This window comes from Triturus cristatus, chromosome 9, assembly GCF_964204655.1.
Source record: "Triturus cristatus chromosome 9, aTriCri1.1, whole genome shotgun sequence".
In the NCBI taxonomy this organism is placed as follows: Eukaryota; Metazoa; Chordata; class Amphibia; order Caudata; family Salamandridae; genus Triturus; species Triturus cristatus.
In genome coordinates, this window is record NC_140592.1 from 72,700,299 (window position 1) to 72,714,076 (window position 13,778).

Genomic DNA, 13,778 nt, shown 5'->3' on the forward strand with positions numbered 1-13,778 from the left:
TCCTCTCCTGGTAACAGATCTTAGAATGTGTGCAAATATTTGGCATTAAAAAAAAAACTAAGGTCCAGAATCATGATACCTGTCCCATGTTTGGCCTGAATCGCTATGACCACATATTGCCTACATTAGATTCCTTCCATAAGCTCCCAGTTGAGGAATGAACCAACTTCAAATTACTGTGCTTCGTCCGCAAATTACTACAGGGTCATTCACCAGCTAGCTAGCTTAAGATGTTCTTCCCTTATTTCAATTTGCAAGCCAACGATCAGACAACCACACCTTTCTCTCAATCCCATTGCATTGATGCATGAAGTCTGGAATCAGGACTCTTCACACGCGCAGATCATCACTATGGAAGTCTCTCCTAAAACAACAAAATCCTAAACCAGACTACAGTAGATTCAGAAAACATCTAAAAAAGTACCCATTTAAACATGCACATTTTGGTTGAACCCCTCTGCCGTCTTCAATTGGACCTGACCCAGACTGGTTAGACACCTGAAACCAGCCCTACCCCATAATTGGGTGACCCTCTAAGGCTTTACCATCTGACTTCCACTGTGGGGGAGATTGTTGTTAGCGATTACGGTTACCATAAACATGTAGTTCCACTTCTACTTTTGTACCTAAACCAAAAGCTCTCTGTAGCTACCTTGGTGGTTTACATAATTTTACAAAAACATACAAACATGCCACTCACAAGCATGGCAGCAACAGTGAGACATGGAAAATCTCTCATAGTTAGCTTTAAAGAAAACTGGTGCTTACACTGGACTGCCAAAACCTCTGATCTTATTAGCTCCAGCAGCTGATTTTAAGAAAATAGGCGAGGGAGAGCAATGGAAAAGAAAGCATTAAGTTACACATGTGCACACTCTTCATCTGCGTGCACTCGACAGACATGACAGATCCACGAATATGGACATTGTTATCACCCGATTCCTAATAACAATACCACAAAAGAACAACAAATCTACTAAGGTTTATTGCAGAGACTAAATGCACAAAAGCAATGTGGTAGTCACCAGCATACCACTCACAAGTATGGTGACAACAGAGAATAAATGATCATTATTAAAAACTTGTGTTGTATAAAGTGCTTCGTACTGCACTTTAACAATTTTGAGCACTGTAAATAGCAAGTTATCCATACCCAGTTTGTAATACTCTATGTACTGGCCTACAAAAGGGTGGAAAGGCTAGGTCTGCTTTATCAGGACTGAAACTTATACCTCAGGCACACTATTAGCAGCAAGCATTTAGCTACCAGACACATTTTGCTGGCTTCATTTGCTACAAGCTAATAGCGTAGCACTACCCCACTCGGTCTAATTCCCCCATATGTACTACATCAGATTAGTTAGGCAAAGCCTGTCTGGTCATTTACAATAATTATAGTATGCACTGTCCAGGTTTCACAATTAATCCCAATATGCACACTTTGATAAGCAATGAAAACATACAGCAGTTAAAAGTAACACAAATACTTTGTCATTGAACACAATTTTAAGCCATGACAGTGAGTCTGCTTTTTCATCCTGCTGCCTCTCCAACACCTGAAAAAGTGAAACCGACAATCTGCTTGACAGATGCACATAATTCCATATCTTGCCTTCCTGCCCTATTATTTTCACAAATACGTTTCAAACCAATGAAAAGGGCGACTAGCTTGTTGTTTACAAACACGGTGCCATACTGTCATTCTAACCTTGAGAATGAAAACCTGTGCGCATGCAAAGTATCACTGGGAAGAAAAGTCCCCCAACTTTCAAATGGAAACAAAAAAAAAGTGTTATCTTTACATGTGCATTCTTTATGAAAGCAAAACTCATTTTTCAGATAACAAAATAAAAACGGTAATTAACTAGGGCAGCCATTGCATTTTATTTAGTTGAATTACGTAACACACTTGCAAAGCGATGTCCTACAATGTGTAGTATGCAGATTGTGCATTCTACATTAACATAGGAGTAGAATTGCAGTGATAGGTGAAACTAGACCAGAGAATTCCATAGTACTCAAATGTAAACAACGGGGATACAGCCTCTAAGAGAAATGAAGTTCACTGGTGGCTGAACAGTGTTTGAAAGAACATATGTGGCCTGCGGCTGCTCCTGTGGCAATGTAAAGCTGTTCTTTATCTCTCCATTAACAGTTTACTGCTAAAGAAAACTAAGGGAGGCAGGACAGAAAGAGTGAAAGGATAGCTTGCATACAACACTTACAGAATTAAGTTCAAGGACTGGCAAAGCCAATAGGTCTTGCCTATGCGAGAGCTGTTGGCTTTGGCAAGGTGTTTTAGCTATGTTGTACACCAGTGTGACTGCTGTTTAGCATTGCTAAACGTGAGTGGGGTAGAGTGGAATGAGGTAGATTGGGGTAGAATGGAGCAGAGTGTGGTAGATTAGAGTGGGGTAGACTGAATTGGGGTAGAGTGGGGTATACTCGGGTGGGACGGGGTAGACTGGAGTGGTGTAGACTGGAGTAGAGTAGATTGGAGCAGATTAGGGTGTGGTAGATTGTAGTGGGGTAGATATGGATAGAGTGGAGTGGGACATTGGGGTAGAGTTGTGTGGGATATATTGGGGTACAGTGTGGTGGACTGGGAGAGAGTGGAAAGGAGTGGGACAGATTGGAATGGAAGGGAGTGGAGTTGCATGTTGGGTCATGGAGTGAGTGGTCTAGATTGGGTGTGGTGGGAGGTCGGGCGGTGTGTCAAAGTGTTGTAGAGTGGAGGGACAGAGTGCAGCGGCACGTCGTAGAGTAGAGTAGAATGGAGTGGCGTGGCATAGAGGTGAAGGGAAAAGAGTGAAGAGGAGTAGTGTGGAGTATGCATGGTGTAGTAGCTCACTGCCATTACGGACAACACATTTTCAAATGAAATGACCATCCACCAGACCCAATATTCAGTTTGAGGCCCACTAGTAGCCTGAGTCCCAGAAGCCCCACTCTTATTTTTCAGGTCAAAAGTGTTCAAGTGCTGAATCACTATATGGCTCCCCGGGGCTGTCTGGCCCGTAAATCAGTCTTCCTCGAAACAAGAGCGTGCCCCCTTCACGCAATCCTCCTTTAGCATATGGGGGTCACTGACTTTTCCCCCCCAAACCAGCAACGACTAAATCGGTGAAGCATTCGCCTCCTCACACCTTGGTACAAGGATCCAATTGCCAGGATCCCCCTCTTGACCTCGCTTCCACCAATGTTCTCCTCTTCCTCACAGGATACACAGGTTTTGGCAAGCAGGTAGACAGGCACCGGTGCGTCAGGGGCAGATGGCCTTGAAGTCTCTAAGGTGATGTCCCCTCATTAAGCTGGGAGACTGGCAGGCTTTGGCCTCCAGGCCTGGTCAAAGGCAGAAGTCTAGCAGAGCTTCTCCTCCTACAGCCAGACTGACTGCTTGACAGTTGACAATTGTTGGGGCCTCAAACACCCCTTATCATGGTCCATTTCCAGACATCAAATGTGATTTAGAGTCTGGGTCTTTGAAGTTTAGGATTAGGGCCTGGTTCCTTTTGAAGAACCCTCTCCTCTGCCCTGCCCTTCCTACAGTAAGCAGTCTGTCAGTGCAGAAGTGACTCAAAATACGATAGCCCCGCAGCACAGGCCATGGGGGTGGCTAGAGGTCCATACCTGGGTGTCAGCCACAGCAATTTGTATCAAAACTTTACCCCGGGCCTCAGCCCTACTCTTTATGATTCACTGGTCAGCCCTATCTCCTGCCTGAGATGTGCCCAGGCCCTTTAGGAGTGACCTTTCTCTGACTCAAAGATCGCCCTTTGAGTGTCTCGCTCTCCCTTTCCCCCGGAGGGGGGGGGGATCAAGGTTGCTCTACCTCCTCATGTTCCTCCGGTTAGCACTGGGTCGAGCTAAATGGAACCCAGCATTTTCCATGTAGCGTACCATTGACAGACATACATACACCCAGCACGTGTGTATCACACATTCACTGCGCAGCACTCCACACCAAACCGATATAGGCAAAAAGTGATAAGCTCACAGGACCAGAACTTTAATTTAGGTAGTCTGTAGGCCTCACTCCAGTGACACAGGTTAACAAGCATTGGCATAGCCAATAGGTCTCGCCTTTGGGACCTAATAAGTGGACTATTGGTAACAACATTTGCAAAAAAAAAGACACTAGAGCAGTAGAGACCTACCTTTCTAGGTAAAGAAAAGACAATCCAAGCATACGTAAATACAGACTGAAATGATACGACCTAATCCCGGAGTGCAAGGAAGGATATGGACCCCCTGTCTGCTGTTTGAAGGCTGAAACACAGCAATAAATAGGGTTCAGTGGTGGGCCCCTCAGGCCTTTCTGCCCCGGTGCAACTGCTCCACCATTGAAAGCTACGTACTTGGCATTACCCCCATACGTTCCACGGTTTCCGCCAAGCTGTAATGCAACTTATTAACATACTGTTATCTCAAGATTAATAATTACTCTTATACTCAAAAAAACAAAAAGCAGGTCCTCTGGTGATGCCCAGAGTACATTTCTAACTACACTTCTGAATGCAGATGGCACCCTTAAACTAGTGCCTTGGGGCATCACAGCCCATTCTACGAGGCCACAAGTTGTGAAAAGCTATCTGCGTACTTTGAGGGCAGTCAGGGGGTATAGGTGGTCATCTGACAACATTCGTCTACACATATGCACTGGTTTAGTGATGGGTACGGGGCCTGCACCCCTGCAGCAGCTGCTAGAACAGATCAGAATGTGTCTGCCAGAGGCTGCGAGCCAATGCAGCAGCGTGCTGGGCGACCCCCAGCACAGGAGGAGGGGTAGGGAAGGGGGGGGAAGACGAGGGGGTGGAGAGAGCCTGAGGGGAGAACAGAGAGTGAAGAGGTGTGGGGCAGGTTGTAAGAGGGAGCGAGGAATGGCCAGAGAGGGAGAATGACACGTGAGGTGGAGGTAGAGAAGTGGTCGAAAAGTGAGGGAGGGAATTGAGGCGGACAAAAATTGCTGGAAAATAAAAGAGGGCCAGGTAGGAAAGAAGGGGGGGGGGTCGTATTCGAAAGGGGGAGTGGGATAAGGAGGCTAAAAAGCAAAGGGCGAAGCATAGAGGTGAGGGAAGAAGGTGAGAGGGGTAGGGAGCTGAGAGAAGCACGGAAGTTAAGTGAAGCAATGAAGATAAGGATCAAAGAGCAGTGGGAGAAGTAAGATGAAGGCGTAATAAGAAAGTGGAGGGGCAAAAGAGGCATGGAGAACCCGAGGAAGTAAGTTCAAGGAAGCAAACGAAGGAAGAGAGATGAGAGCGGCTTAGATGCAGTCATGGGAGAGAAGGAAGAAACTAAGAAAGAGGGAAGTGGAAAAGCAGAGTGGAGAGATGGTGGAGAACAAGGGGGGAGAGGCAGAGTGTGGGAAGGGAGAAAAGTGGGGAGGGAAGAGATACGTCAGGAACTGGAGGCGAGATGGAGAAATGAGTGATGAGAGAAACTGCACGGGAAAGAGAAGAGGGATGTGGAGACGATTAAAGGAGGGCGGGAAGAAGCGATGGAGAAGAATGGAGTGCTGAGGCAGAGAAACAAGTAACCGGTGAAAAACCAGAGTGCGAAATGGCAAACTACGGGAGAGCGAATGAATCTGAGAAAAAGAAAACAGAAAAGGCGGACGCAAGAGAGAGTAGGACGTAATTAACTGGGATAATTAATTACGGGGGGTGCTTCAGACTGCATAAAAGGCCAGGGGAATCCTGGGTGTGCAGGTTATTCTCCACCCCAGGCACTTTAACGCATGACCCGTGTCCCCTGTTAAATCCTGGGGAGTCACCTGCTGGTATCGCCCTCGAAGTTAACGAGGACGTCTTAATGAGGCCCTTATTTTGGCAGAATGCAATATTGCATCAGTTATAATAAACCTTGTAAAGTTGATATCGGATTTAAACTAGTTCAGTTTCATGTTTTGCCCAGGACTCAACTCTCCTTGCCCTCAGTGAAATATATCCTGATCACGCTGCAACGTGTCTAGGATGCGGATTGTCAAGGGTTTCTTTTCCTTATGACGCAGCCAAATTTACAAATTGTGAGTTGGGTAACAGTAACACCGGATACCTCAGTGAGTGTTATCCAACACTATTGGATCGGAATAGTGGAGAGATTGCTTTGTGTCCACTTAGCTTTTCATCCTTCCGAGTTCGATACAATAAGTACCATTGAATTTGGATAACAGTAAACATCTGATATTTAGTGCCAAGATACACTTGAGTGTACGTGCGCTTTACAAATGCACGTTATGTTAGTGTGTCAGACCATGCACTGGAGTGTGACCCCGTGACATGTTAGCTGGGTCTGCTTTCACATCGAAGGTGGTGGGAAGTTAAACATAAAGTGAGAAAGCGCACTCTGCTTTTCGTTGTATACATTGGAGACAAACGTGTAAAAGACCAAATGATAACAAGCGCGCGCTGAAAGTAAAAAGCAGCAGGGGGAGGGGATAGAGGAGGGAGCCTGGGCCGGTTTCCCTTGCGGGAGCGAGCGAGTTAATTACAAACATATGGTTTGAAAGCTCGCTCCCGCAAGTGAATTGCCAAACATGCACGCGTTGCCATTCAAAGCAATGCGTGCCCGTTTTTGCCTGCAAAGCTGTGCCGATTACTAAAGGTCTTGTAGGCGAGACCTAAAAAGGACCTGTTCACTCCTAATGATCACACAGTACATGGTATGCACAATGTCTGCGCTCGAGCTAACTCCTGGCAAAGGCAGTAGCCTTTCACCACTAGGAGGGTAGCACTTTGGGTGCCCCTCCATGACAAAAAGACAGCAATCCGTAAGACAGGCCTATGTCATTGCACACGATTGATCAGTGTTCACCCATGAACCGTGACAACAAACATTATCATTAGGGATCCAGACATCATTACATTTGGGAGCCTCAGTGCAGGGGTGCACGTCTATCACCATGCAAGGGACTTTTGTGTCCAACATGCAGTTATTACATACAAAGCATTAGAAAAAACTGAATAAAAACTAGAGAAGACGATTGTAAATTATCTAGTTATCTAAGACATTTTAATAAAAATCCAATGTCATGTGTGTGCTCATGAACCTTCAAGCTAAGGCAGCCCGATAAACAAAATCACAGCTGCGTGGAAGGCAACCACTTTTTTGTGAAAGCTCACAAGCTGTACAATGAAAACATGTACTCCTGGCTCCCAACATGTGGGTGGAGCCACTGGCCCTTTCTAGTGACCCTCACATAATTGTAGAGCAACAGCTGTGCTGTCAAGAGATCATAAAAACGGGAAGTTGGTGGTGATGGTGATTAATTGCTTCTCCGTATATAGGGCGTTGTACTTTAGCTGTCAGAAGTGCATGCAGAACTGCTTAATCTACTGTAAAAACGGAGGGAGGTTTTTTCAATCGGCTGACAGTGTCCAAATGTTCACTGCAGACCCCAATATTAATGAAGGCGAAATTAACTTTTCTGGAGATGGAATTATTTTATCTTAGTGAGAGGGAAGGTGAATTGGAAAGATTACAAATGCCTAACTTCCCTGTATTAGCAACCAATAGGCTGGGAAAATACTTGAGAGAGCAGAAGGCACCTGGTGGAAAGAACATCCCCTCCTATTATGGAACGTCCAGTTCAAGGAACTGATCAACAGGTTTCCAAATTGGTGAAACATCAATCAATCAAGACATTTGTAAAGCGCACTGCATACACAAACATCCCCTTCAGTCCCATAACTACATCTCACAATAGGAAAACATTTTTCTGATACCAGTACAGGGGTCTTCATTAACAGATTTCTAATTAGTAGCACTGAAATATATATTACGAATTATGCCTATATAACAGAGATGTAAAACAAAGCAGCATTAATTTCAACGGGCCACAAAGATATAGAACAGGCTCTAACATTTTGCTTCTTTGCAAGTTTTGAGTTCTTGAATCTTAAAAAGCTTTCTATGGAGCCACTTATGTGCAACTTACATGATGTAATATACTATTTTAAGTTCGAAAATTATACTCCGAGAAGCCCCTACATGTGAAAGAATAACCCTGACTTCTTAAAATATATTCACAGATTTTTTTTTTTATTACTACTAATTAGTTGTCTAATCACGCCGTCATGCCAATTCGTGGTTTGACAAAGTATGTAGAGCAGTTAATGATTCTTTACGTAGGGCCTTAAAGCAAACTCCCAGAGATCAGAGTACCATTATAGCCAGCAGAAAGATATATCAGCAAGCAATTAAGAGAAGGAAATCGGCCATGAAGGAGGAGAAATTAAAGACCATTGTTGATGCCTGCCAATCTAAAGACCCACAAGCTTTCTGGAAAGCTGTGCAGTCTGTTTCATCTCCCACATCACCCCAAGATAAAGTAACAGTTCATATCCAGGCCGAGGCTTGGTTGTCGCATTTCTCTGGGATGTATTCTACTGACAGCAAGGCCGGCGATGCTTTCGTGCCAATGATACCCCAGTGTCCAAACCTCGTTTTTAAAGAGGATGAGGTTTTTAAAGCAATTTAGACAGTATATGTAAGAAGGCTCCGGGACCGGATGGTATTTCGCTTGATTTATTTAGGGAAGATCCAGTGTTTTGTACTCTGGGCCTCACTTCTGTATTCAACTCTGCCTGTAGTCAGGGAGTACCCAGGTCGTGGCGCTCATCAATAATTGTCCTCGTTTAATAAAAAGGAAAAATGCATGATAAGTGTTACCGCCCAATATCCCTCTTAGACTCCAAAGCGAAAATCATTGGGAGAGTAGTTCTGGACAGTCTACTTGACTGGATTAATATTAATAGTATTCTTGCCCCAATTCAGTACGGGATTAGAAAGGGGCTCGGGACCATTGAACAGGGCCTCAATCTTATTGTGGATAAATACAAATACGACAAGGGAGTTTCCACCACTTGGCGTTTATGGACCGGTCAAGCGCCTTGGACTACGTCTCCAGATCTAAGCTGTGGGCCATTCTAGACAGCGTGGTTGTGGATGTGGGGCTAGTTGCATTAAGGCATGCGATTGCACAGAGTCTTTCAGCATCAAGCGTGGGGTGCGCCAAGGTTGCATCCTTGCCCCAATCCTTTTTCTCCTCTATACGAACGACCTGGAGAAAACATTGGTATCTGTTGGGGCGGATGTTCCGTATGTGGAGAAAAGGGCTGTGCCCGCACTCTTTTTTGCTCATGATTCAGTCTTTTTGGCAAGGACGGCCAATGGCCTTAAAAAAAAGTATTAGTTACGTCAGTTTTATGAGAGACCTGGAGCCAAATGCAAAGAAAACATTTACTATGATATGTGGCCCAAGAAATACCAAAAGCCTTACCCTAAATATTGATGGCAAAACCCTAGATAGGGTTAGTTCCTTTCCAAACTTAGGCCTGGAGTTTGAGGAAGGATGTACATGGCTTACTTGTATCAAAAATAGAATATCCCGATATACTCAAGCTGTAGGTATGACTTCCTCACTTGCCATGTCTATTGGTAAAAAGCCTATTGCTCCTATACTGGAGATATACAACCGGAAATGCTTGCCGATTTTAACGTATGGAATGGGTATCTGGAGTTGCAGGGGTGCGCTTGTGATGCAGACAGGGGAGAATAGATTATGTCGCCGGTTACTAGGCGTTTCTCCCTCATCCCCACATTTCTCCCTACACCTGGAGCTAGGCAGAGAGTATGTCCAAGATACCATCAATGCTGCCCCCCTGGCTCTCTGGTGCTCAATTGGGTCCAACAAAGAAGCCAAATTCAATCTGGAAGTCATTAGAGACTGTGTAACCTGGGCTCATGGTTTGGCCATTCCATGGTTACAATATAGTAAAAATTGATTCTCTGCACTTGGCTGTGCCACTTTGTTCGAGCATCCAGAGTCCATCCAAAAAAAGGACAAAAATTGGATCTGGGTCAGCTTTCTCAAGCACAAACAAGCCATTAGGGAACAAATGGAAGTGGATAAACCTTCAGTCAGAGATTACTGTATTATTCAAGCAGTCCCAACAATTGCCACGTATCTATTATACGCGACCAACGTTGATAAATACACGGCAAGATTTAGACTAGGCTCCTTTTGCTGGTTAATATGTTTTTCCTTAGGCCAGTATTCCTCTGCCACTAATGCCATTTGTCCTTGTGATGAGCAATCTAGCCAAACTATTTTACATTTTGTATTTTTTTGTCAATTTTATCTGCTGTACACCAAGATTTTTTTTTTACAGTTACTGCGCAGCCATAAATTTGCCAAGTACAAAGTTGGCCTCTTCTATTTTTTTGCACCTTAATGATTGTAATGTTTGCTATGAAGTTGCTAGTTTTTTGAAGTGCACTTTAGCTAAAAGAAGGAGTTTGCTGTTTTGATAAAATAGCCTCTATATTCTCTTTTAAAAATAATCATTGAGCTTGCATTTTTGAGTGTATATTGCTGCTTTCAAATCAATTGTGTCTGCAAATTGTATTCATTAGGCACCTTGTTATACTAGCTAGGACGCCCTTGGAACCGGAACTTCTGCACTGTCACTTTATTCAATGTAAACCAACATAACGATTTTGCCTTGCAAAAATGTGGTAGTCTGCAATCTAAATGTTTTACCATACCAGACTTGACTCACCTGGAATTTTAATTCATGGACCGTTACTCTAATAACCGTAAATTTGCACAATGTATTATATCTTTTTGAAATATGTGGTTGTAGCTTTAATATGTGTATAGTACAAAGGTTGTTTATTTTTATTGTTTGCATCTTTTATGATTCTCCTTTGGAAGATCGAATAAAGACAACAATTGATTTGAACAATTGAATACTACTAGTTATGCATACCTACGTTCTGCTGAGACCATTCTCTTCTACACAAATTATTTTACTCTGGGGGTGCAGAAATGGTTGAACAATTTGAAATAATGTCCATAACCTCCCATGTAAGAAAAATAAATATACATTTTGGTGTATGATATTTTGAATAGTATTTTCCTAAAACATTGCAGTTGTGGAACAATGCCTTTTCCTGTCCAAATAGTATATTAACCCTTTCCGTGCTTGTGACGGAGCGGTTCCGTCATGCGCGACGGTCGCGCTGTGCGCATGACAGAACCGCTCCGTCATGGCCCCACCCGCGCACGGAACCTTCAGCGTGGCGCGGAAATCCACGCCGCGCTGAAGGGGTTAAGATCATACCATGGAAGATGATGTTTAGTATTGCTTGCAACTGAATAATATGCTGCACCATTTGCCAATAGTTTCAGAATATGTTTGGTCATCCAGCAACCCCAGACAATATTAGGGGACAAGACCTTGGCTTTGGGAATCCTTCGACACAAGTTGGCACACAGGTTCATAATTATGAATATGGACTTATCAATTGATTAGATGCATCTTGTGGATTGGTGCTCAAATCTTTTACCAAGAGGATGACACGAATTACTTAAAAACTGGGCTCTTTCATCTTGAACTAGATCATGAAAAAAATCAATTCTTGTTGGGGAAATCTTGCTTTTTATACTTGTATACATACTTGTATATGGAGATAGAAGAGTACTATGGTTCCTGTCATGAAAGGCACAAACGCAGATTCAGAATAACCCGCTGCCTGGAGACTAAGGTAAAGGAAACACTACTGGTGAAAGCTTGTGGTCAACTTCATCATCAGCTAGTGGCATCTTCAAAGAGATAATTAAGGTGGCTGCATTATCCTGTTGAGGTTCCCCAGAATAACCTTCAGATCCTGTGTCTAGTGTAAACTATGCACATCACACTACTTGACTGAAGTCCTCACTGGCATCCATGGTAAACGTAGCTACATGAGACCTCTCTTTTTTCACACCATGACGGACGCCAGCAGGCAAATTAATATGGAAGGGCAATGTCCAGTACATAGTTTACACAATCTACCAATTCCCTTTTGCTATTTCTGTCAGTGTCCGTTCCTGTGGGCTCAAAGAGGGTATGGCATCTGATCAGTTCTCCAAAACAGTCTTTCACAACAAAGGTAATTTATGGTGGGCTGGGAAGACATGTGGAGGAAAGGTCTACCCACATACAAAAATAAAATACACATTTCTTTTTTTTTTTAACCTCTTGAGTGCCCATGACGAGATGGTCTCGTCATGGGCCGCGGTTGCGCTGTACCCATGACGAGACTCTCGTCATGAGACCCGCCCGCTAATGAAACGCCCGGCACAGGGCGTGGAAAGGGCGGGGCACTCAAGGGGTTAAACAAAAAGACCGGTGTATACCACCATTATGGAGTAAACAACAGGTGAGATAAAGGGCCCAATTCTTTTCCTATGACTAGAATTTAGGGCGAGACAAAATGGATTCTTGCGTTCCCATTTATAAATATATCAGTCATTGTTTTACTTCGGTGGCTGCTAGTACCTCTTTTGCTAACGTTTGCTTTATGTGCCTGGTTGGTTCTCTAAGGCCCAAAATGCTTCCTTTTAGGACTGACAATTTCCTAGGCTAGTGAAACGAGCAGCCAAGCATAATCGAGGTATCCACTAAAGGTCTTTTCTGCACCACTGCAAACTCACAAGTGTACGGACGCTACAATGCACATAATCAGAACCACCTGAGAGCAACTTGCAATGCAGCGTGGTGTTAGGCAGTAGACACACTTCAAGGACGACACAGATATTGAGCTTTATAGGTGCCTCACAACGTTTCCTGGTTTAGCCAGTAGGCTGCGCTTACGACCGACCCAACTCAAAGGGGTTCTGCCTCTGTTTTTGTTCTGACTTGAAGGGTCATTCTTCAGTCTACAGGAGTAATCTGGAGTAAAACAGAGCAACATCTGGTTACGCTGAAAATAAAATAGGTTTACTTACCTTTTATTTTGTGAGCAAAACTACTAGACAATATGAAAATGAAAGCTATCAGACAATAGGTGTAGCCAGTTTTCCAAGGTCCTATTGCAAAGAGAAATCATATTCTACTAGTATGTCGGTGTCATTGTTCAAGTACTGTGAGCTGAAAACAGTAAACTGTGGCAAAAAAGCACAAGCCAGCTTTCTGAAAGCGGAGGAAAAAGGCACAAAAAAGGGAGGAATGATAGTCTCTGTACATGCTCATACAATGATCATACAACTGCATCCCTTGTATATCTGAGAACATAACTTATGTGCATTAGGAAAGATACCAAAAAAATTTACCTACTAACTGGGGACAGCATCAATGGTGAAACCACCAATTCCAGATGTAACTGGTACAATGTACGATTTGTATTTTGCTCGAAAAGCCAGAGAGTCAAAGGTCTGTAGATTAAGCAAGGTTACTATTTTGCAACATGAAGCAGAGCAAGTCAATGCAAATGAAAGATTTCTAAAAAATAAAATAAAAAATGTAGAAACTTATATCTAATATGGAGATTCCACAATAAAATCTACTTTAAAAAGTAGTCATCACAATGCATATAAAGTGGAAAAAGAGTTGTGAAGTTTAGTTATCATGACATTCAGTAGGTAGATTTTCCCCTTCAATACTTTGGGGGAAAAGGGATTCCTCACCTGGGCTACTTTCACACCCTTTCTGCTTTTTGTTCTTGGCAAGCTGAATGGCTCTGTAATCCGTCCTTGCAGATCCCCCACTTTCCTAAAGAGATTAAACACCAAAACTCAGTTAGAGAAGGCAACTGCGTGCACCTTAGAGGCATAGCAACACAATGTTGGCTCTTTAGAAGACATTCATTAAAAAAATAAACCTTGAAAGTAATAAAGAGTAAACACTACCTTTACAAATACCTTTGTAGTCATACAGCTGAATCTGAACCAATCATTGTTATCAATAGGAAACAGGCTATTTTATTTTTGCCAGTTATGTAGTGGGGAAGGA

The 13,778-nt window shown here is 43.4% G+C and overlaps 1 protein-coding gene across 1 annotated transcript in view; it reads right to left on the reverse strand.

Moving 5' to 3' along the window:
- LOC146797417 (zinc finger protein ZXDC-like) overlaps positions 1 to 13,778 on the reverse strand; it is a 72,475-nt gene that overhangs the window by 18,009 nt on the left and 40,688 nt on the right. The window contains exon 7 of the mRNA XM_085624428.1: positions 13,454 to 13,538. Within this exon, the coding sequence (XP_085480554.1) occupies positions 13,454 to 13,538 (85 nt within the window). The remainder of the gene's footprint in view (positions 1 to 13,453; positions 13,539 to 13,778) is intronic.